The sequence below is a fragment of the Sapajus apella genome, unplaced genomic scaffold (assembly GCF_009761245.1).
Source record: "Sapajus apella isolate SASKATOON/1434 unplaced genomic scaffold, GSC_monkey_1.0 scaffold68, whole genome shotgun sequence".
NCBI lineage: Eukaryota > Metazoa > Chordata > Mammalia > Primates > Cebidae > Sapajus > Sapajus apella.
This window is the reverse complement of record NW_022437008.1, coordinates 7,456,825-7,464,878: the sequence shown is the minus strand read 5'-3', so window position 1 is coordinate 7,464,878 and position 8,054 is coordinate 7,456,825. Positions and strand designations below refer to the sequence as shown.

Here is an 8,054-nt window from a genome sequence, read left to right as displayed (position 1 = left end):
AGGTGTGAACCACTGCACCCTGCCTCTTTTTTTTTTTTGAGATGGAGTCTCACTCTGCATCCAGGCTGGAGTGCAGTGCAGTGGTGCCGTCTCGACACTGCAACCTCTGCTTTCTAGGTTCAAAGTATTCTCCTGCCTCAGCCTCCTGAGTAGCCGAGATCATAGGCGTGTACCACCATGCCCAGCTAATTTTTGTATTTTTAGTCAGGCTAAATTATATTGGTCAGGCTGGTCTCAAACTCCTGATCTCAAGTGATCTGCCAGTCTGACAGCTTCCTAAAGTGCTGGGATTACAGGCATGAGCCACTGTGCCTGGTCTACAATGCATTCTTTGGTTTTGTTTTTTTTTTTTTTTTGGAGACGGAGTCTCACTCTGTTGCCCAGGCTGGAGTGCAATGGTGTAATTTCTGCTCACCACAACCTCTGCCTCCCAGGTTCAAGCAATTCTCCTGCCTCTGCTTCCTGAGTAGCTAGGACTACAGGCACACGCCACCATGCTGGGCTAATTTTTGTAGTTTTAGTAGAGACAGGGTTTCACTATGTTGGTCAGGCTGATCTCGAACTCCTGACCTTGTGATCCTCCTGCCTTGGCCTCCCAAAGTACTGGGATTACAGGTGTGAGCCACCACACCTGGTCCTGGCCTACAATATATTCTTACACATAGCTGTCATTTCCCGCATACTTATTCTATGCCAGGTACTTTCCTAAGCACATTGCATGCATAGCTCCATTCTCCCATAACCCTATGAAGTGAGTACTGTATCATCCCCATTTTACAGAGAAGGAAGCTGAGTTCAGAGGTCACCAGCCTGCTAAGTGGGAGAGTCAGGGCTATCTGACGCTATGCTATACACAATGCTATATTACACTTAAAACTGTATTACACTTATGCAACTAACAAGGGAAAGTATTTGGACATATGGGGAGGAAGTGATTGTGGATTAAAAATAAATGAATTACAAGCCTGGACAGCATGGTGAAACTGTATCTTTATAAATAATACAAAAATTAGTCTGGCGTGGTGGCACATGCCTGTAGCCTCAGCTACTTGGGAGGCTGAGACAGGAGGATCACTTAAACCCAGAAGATTGAGGCTGCACTCCAGCCTGGGGGACAAAGTAAGGCCCTGTCTCAATAAATAAATACAAATAAAAGAATAAATGAATTACAGCCCGGCCGTTTGTTTTTTTTGAGACAGAGTCTCACTCTGTCACCCAGGCTGGAGTGTAGTGGCACGATCTTGGCTCACTGCAACCTCTGTCTCCCAGGTTCGACGGATTCTGCTGCCTCAGTCTCCCGAGTGGCTGGGACTACAGGCACGCACCACCACTCCCAGTCATGTTGGCCAGGCTGGTCTCAAATTCATGATCTCAGATGATCCATCCACCTCAGCCCTCCAAAGTGCTGGGATTATAGGCATGAGTCACTGCACCCAGTATAGTATAGTTTATTATGTTTATTTTTTTTTCTTATTTTTTTTTAATGCCTTTGTCCTTTGTAAGTATAGTTTATTATGTTTATTTGTCTTCAAACATTCCAAAGCTTGAGGATAGCCACCCAGAAACATAGACTCCAAATGTATAGGGTCAACATTCCAAAGTGGAAGCCAGGCACGCTATCTCACACCTGTAAGCCCAACACTTTGGGAAACTGAGGTGGGAGGATCGGCTTTAGCCCAGCAGTTTGAGACCAGCCTTAACAACACAGTGAGACCCGGTCTCTACAAAAAATAATTAGCCGGGCGTGGTGGTGGCTCACGCCTATAATCCCAGCACTTTGGGAGGCCGAGGCAGGTGGATGACGAGGTTAAGAGATCGAGACCATCCTTGTCAACAAGGTGAAACCCCGCCTCTACTAAAAATACAAAAATTAGCTGGGCATGGTGGTGCGCACCTGTAGTCCCAGCTACTTGGGACGCTGAGGTGAGAAGACTGCTGGAGCTGGAAGGTCGAGGCTGCAGTGAGCCTCGATCTTGCCACTGTACTCCAGCATGGATGTCAAAATGAGACACTCAAAAACGCAAGCAAAAACGCAAACAAAAAAAGCATTCTACGGGCCGGGCATGGTGGCTCACGCCTGTAATCCAAGCACTTTGGAGGCCAAGGTGGGTGGACCACCTGAAGTCGGGAGTTCAAGACCAGCCTGACCAACATGGTGAAATCCCGTCTTTAAAAAAAAGAAAAAAAAAAAAAGCATGCTAAAGTGGAGAAGTTAGGGTTTCACTTACATAGGCATAGACAGATACAATCCTTACAGCGGTTTGACTGGCTACAGGTTGGTACATTCCAAGGAAGATTTCTTTATTACTCTGTGAGGGGGATACTCAACTGAAGAGGTCTTATCTCTGGCCTGTTTGGTCTTAGTTATTTCTAGGAAAAACGGGGCAGAAGCTGCAGCTTCTTGTCAAGTGATTCATGCTGTATAACCACATTCCTCTCAAGTTTCAGGATCGTCTAAAATTCTAACAGCCCAGCAGCTGGGCGTGGTGGCTGGTGCCTGTAGTCCCAGTACCACGGACCTTGAGGTTGGAGGATTGCCTCGGCCCAGTAGTTTGAGGCTGCAGTGAGCTATGACTGCACCACTGCACACCAGCCTGGGCAACAGAGTCAGACCCTGTCTCTAAAAATATCAACAATAAAGTTCCAATAGCTTTAAGTTTGAATTATTTAATTCCACAGCTCATTTATCAATGTATGTTGCAGACAATTCATGGGGAGTTTAGGGCCGGGCACGCTGGCTCACGTCTGTAGTCCCAGCACATTGAGAGGTTGAGGCAGGTGGATCACGAGGTCAGGAGTTCAAGGCCAGCCTGGCCAAGATGTTGAAACCCCATCTTTACTAAAAATATACAAAAATTAGCCAGGCGTGTTGGGGGGGGCCTGTAATCCCAGCTACTGAGGAGACTGAGTCAGGGAATTCCCTGAACCTGGGAGGCAGAGGTTGCAGTGAGCCAAGATCGCACCACTGCACTCCAGCCTGGGCAACAGAGTGAGACTCTGTCTCAAAAAACAAACAAAATAAAACAAAAAACAAATTACCCCGTATATTTTGGTTGTTGTTATTAGAGACAGGGGTCTTGGTATGTTGCCCAGGCTGGCCTCGGACTCCTGGGCTCAAGTGATCCTCCTGCCTCACCCTCCCAAGTACTGCCACTAACCCTGGCTAATTACTGCTTATCTTTTTTTTTTTTTTGCCCTTAGAGACAGGGTTTCCCAGACTGGAGTGCAGCAGCATGATCATTGCTCACTGCAGCCTTGACCTCCTAGACTCTATAGATCCTTCCACTTCAGCCCCCCTTGGGACTCCAGGCATGCCAACTACACCCAGAGCATTCAAAAATTTTTAATTTTCATTTGTATTATTTATTTCTTTATTTTGAGACTGAGTTTCATTCTTGTTGCCCAGCCTGGAGTGCAATGGCATGATCTCAGCTAACCACAACTCTGCCTCCCTGGTTCAAGTAATTCTCCTGCCTCAGCCTCCTGAGTAGCTGGGATTACAGGCATGTGTACCATGCCTGGCTAATTTTGTATTTTTAGTAGAGATGGGGGTTTCTCCATGTTGGTCAGGCTGGTCTCGATCTCCTGATTTCAGGTAATCTGCTTGCCTCAGCCTCCCAAAGTGCTGGGATTACAGGCGTGAGCCACCACGCCCAGCCCATTTTTAAAATTTTTTGTAAAGATGGGGGTCTCACTGTATTGCTAAGGCTGATCTCAAATTCCTGGGCTCAAGTGATCCTCCTGCCTCGACCTCCCAAAGTGCTGGAGTTATAGGAGTGAGCCACCACACTGGGTCAATTACTGCAAATCTTTTTTTGTTTTTTTTTTTTTTGAGACCAAGTTTCGCTCTTGTTGCCCAGGCTGTATTGCAATGGTGCAATCTCAGCTCACCACAACCTCCCAAAGTGCTGGGATTGCAGATGTGAGCCACTGTGCCCATCCCTGGGCTGGAGTTTTTAAAGGTTTTGGAGTGGGTGAGGCATGGAGATCATTGATGAATGGAAGAGTGCAGGGTGAAATCCTGGGACAGGGAGAGGAAGAATCTGTGTGATCCTCATGCTCTGGGGGTGGGGGGGTATCTTCAAACTGGTTGCTGGAATTCAGAATGTAAGGTCTTTTAGGCCAACTGACCGCACCACAGATGACATCATGGTAACCTCTGTGATCTGCACAGACACTCCAGATGAGTTCCTGGAACTAGAAAGTCTGAAGTAACTGTAAGACCACGAAAAGGGGAAGAATGATGAAACTCTGCAATGCCTAATTAACTTGAGACATTCTTCTATTGTTTCTTGTTCCTGCCTCAACTGATAAGGTAATCAGACTTTGTAACTGACCTTGGTCAACCTCGTGACTTGAGATCCTATGGCCCCCTCCCAGCTTGCAAAAACTGCCCTCAACTATAACTTCTGTAACTTTCCACTGCCTACCCCAAACCTATAAAACCAACTCCTATCCCACTACCCACCGCTGACTCTCTTTTTGGACCCAGCCCACCTGCACCTGGGTGAATAAACAGCCATGTTGCTCACACAAAGCCTGTTTGAGGGGCCTCTTCATTCAGACTGCACATTTTAACATAGGTCTGAAAAGCACCTTAAGGGACACTTAAACAAAAGCTTTATGATTCTAAGGTCAGAGATCCTGTCTATAGGAGCAATAGGGATGCCAATCAATTCTCAGTCTTAGGATCCTCATGTCAATGGGGGTGCCAATCAATTCTCAGATAGTCTTAGGACCCTCAATGTAGGCTTACAGGTAGGATTTCTGACATTAGAGGCCTAAGACTGTTTAAGAATTGATTTGGGCTGGGGATGGTGGCTCATGCCTGTAATCCCAGCACTTTGGGAGGCTGAGGTGGGTGGATCACTTAAGGCCAGGAGTTTGAGACCAGCCTGGCCAAGAGAGTGAAATGCTGTCTCTACTAAAAATATAAAAACTAGCTGGGCACAGTGGTGGGTGCCTGTAATCTCAGCTACTCAGGAGGCTTAGACGGAGAATCGGTTGAACTCAGGAGGTAGATGCAGTGAGCTGAGATGGTGCCACTCCAGCCTGGGCAACAGAGTGAGATTCTGGCTCAAAAAAAAAAAAAAAAATTGATTTACATCTCCATTGTTCCTATAGACAGGATCTCTAACTTTAGAATCAGAAGGCTTTTGTTTAAGGATCCCTTAAGATGTTTTTCAGGTCTCCTTATTCTAGCATAACCAGTACCAAGACTCCCACAGAGGATGGGGATTAGCATGAGAATACAGCTTCTTCTTCCTCTCCAGGTCCCAGGACTTCATCCTGTACTCTTCCACCAATCTATGATTGCCATGCTTCAGCCCACTTCAATACTCTTACAAACACTAGCCCCAAATTCCCTGAGGAGGTGGATTTGAGGTTTCCTCTCCTCTCCTCTTTTGGTGGCCCTACAATTAATCTTCTTTCTCTGCTGCAACATGTTATCTCTAGGCATCCAGGTACATAAGGCAATGAATCTGTTATGGTTGCAGTGTTTTCTCCTACCTCCAAGAGTAAAGTGAAAGCCCAGAATAGTTTATGCACTGCTTGTGGGAATGTAAATTACTCCAGCCATTGTAGTTGCAAATTATAATGAAGACCGATGTGGTGGGTCACTCCTGTAACCCCAGCACTTTGGAAGGCCGAGGTGGGTGGATCACCTGAGGTCAGGAGTTTGAGACCAGACTGGCTAACATGGTGAAACTCCATCTCTACTAAAGAAATACAGAAATTAGCCAGGCATGGTGGCACATACCTGTAGTCCTAGCCACTCGGGAGGCTGAGGCAGGAGAATCGCTTGAACCCAGGAGGTGGAAGTTGCAGTGAGACGAGATTGTGCCACTGCACTCTGGGTGACAGAGTGAGGCTCTATCTAAATAAATAAATAAATAAATACCCAAAAAAAGGCTGAATGTGGTGGCTCACGCCTGTAATCCCAGCACTTTGGGAGGCTCAGGTGGGCAGATCACGAGATCAGGAGAGTTCTAGACCAGCTTGACCAACATGGTGAAACCCTGTTTCTACTAAAAGTACAAAAGAAAAAAAAAAAATTAACAGGGTGTGGTGGCACATGCCTGTAATCCCAGCTACCCGGGAGGCTGAGGCAGAAATGTCGCTTGAATTTGAGAGGTGGAGGTTGCGGTGAACTGAGATCATGCCATTGCACTCCAGCCTGGGCAACAAGAGTGAAACTCCGTCTCAAAAAAAAAAAAAAAAAAAAAAAAAAAAAAAAATTACGATTAAAACTAAAAAGACAGGAGATTTCCTGAAGAACTTAGAACTACTATTAGTTCCCCAGCAATCCCATTACTGGGTATATACCCAAAGGAATATACATTGTTCTACCATAAAGACACAAGCATGCATAGGTTCACTGAGGCACTATTCACAGTAGTAGAGATGTGGAACCATCCTAAATGCTCACGAACAGTGGACTTGATAAAGAAAAGATGGTCCACATACACCATGAAACACTACACAGCCATAAAAAAGAATAAGACTGTGTCCTTTGCAGCAACATAGATGGACACAAAGAAGGGAATCACAGGGGCTGGGTGCAGTGGCTCACACCTGTAATGCCAGCACTTTGGGAGGCTGAGACTGGCAGATCACTTGAGGTCAGGAGCTCAAGACTAGCCTGGCCAATATGGTGAAACCCTGTCTGTACTGAAAATACTAAACAAATTAGCCTGGTGTGGTGGTGGGCACCTGTAATACCAGCTACTTGGGAGGCTGAGGCAGCAGAAACACTTGAACCGGGGAGGTGGAGGTTGCAGTGGGCCGAGATTGAGACCACTGCGCTCCAGCTTGGGCAACAGAGCAAGACTCTGTATCAAAAAAAAAAAAAAAAAAAAAAAAAGTTTATAACAGATACGAGGGCCTACTTGGGGGTGGAAGGTCCGAGGAGGGTGATGGGAAAAACTACCTATTGGGTACTATGCTCATTACCTGGGGAGGAAATAACCTGTACCCCAATCCCTTGAGATATATAATTTACCTATATAACAAACCTGCACATGTACCCCTGAACCTAAAATAAAAGTAAAATAATAACAATTATTAAAAAAATATTATTTTTATTAAGTGAAGTCCCAGTGGGACAAGCAGGAAATCTGGGAGCTCAGCCATTTCTCTGGTGGTGGCTGGGTGGGCGGTGGGAGTGGACAGGGCTGGCAGTGACTGCTTCCAGGGCAGGTGCGAGGGACGGGGGTTGGGGGTTGGGCAGGCATCGGTGTCGCCTAGCAGGGAACATTTGGGTGGCTTCCAGCTTATGCCAGGAGTCTCCTCCTCACCCGCACATCGCGAGGCTAGGATGGGATGTCGTGGCTGCCAAATCTTGCGAGGCAAGTCCTGCCTGGGTCGGCCTCCCACAGGACGAACCTGAGAGTCCGGGGGTGCAGGCTCCGGCAGCGAGGGCACCTTCCCCTGCACGCGGACCCAGCCTTCTAGAATCACCAGGGTTCGCGGAGGAGAAAGAGCAAACGTGTTTGGCCCGCCGAGGCCGCCGTAGCGAGTGGGCGGAGCCCGGAAGAGCAGAATGGCGGCGCCGGACAGTGACAGCGACGAGGATCTGGTCAGCTATGGGACTGGGCTGGAGCCTCTGGAAGAAGGTGCGGGCCGTATGGGCCAGCGGAGCCTGTGGAAAATAGGCCAGGCGCCCAGGATTCGGGCCACAAAAGCACAAGTCGGTGCTGGATCGTTAGATAGTTCTCAGCGTTGGGAACGCGGCGACGAGGGAGGCTTTTGCCGCGCTCTCGGGGTGCTCATCTTGGAGCGACAGAGAGAGACTTACAGAAATGGGAGACACAAGCGTGGCCAAACCAGGGGGCGGCGGGATAGAAACAAGAAGATGACGGAATGGCTAGCGTGAGAGTGGGGGATGCTCAGGCAGTTTCTTCCCTGGGAGAGGACGTTTGAGCTCAGACTTGAAACCGAGGAAGAAAACAACCACAGGCAAATCTAGAGGGAAAGCATTTCAGGCAGAAGGAACATAAAGTGCAAAGGCCCTGAAGTGGGAGCCAGTTTAGGAAATTGAGGGACAGGCAGCA

The 8,054-nt window shown here is 47.7% G+C and overlaps 1 protein-coding gene across 1 annotated transcript in view; it reads left to right on the top strand.

The window, feature by feature from the left end:
* The first annotated feature begins 7,228 nt into the window (after nucleotides 1-7,228).
* Nucleotides 7,229-8,054, top strand: part of GPATCH1 (G-patch domain containing 1) — a 48,939-nt gene continuing 48,113 nt past the window's right edge. The window contains exon 1 of the mRNA XM_032249136.1: nucleotides 7,229-7,616. Coding sequence (XP_032105027.1) covers nucleotides 7,544-7,616 — 73 coding nt within the window. The 5' untranslated portion in view covers nucleotides 7,229-7,543. The remainder of the gene's footprint in view (nucleotides 7,617-8,054) is intronic.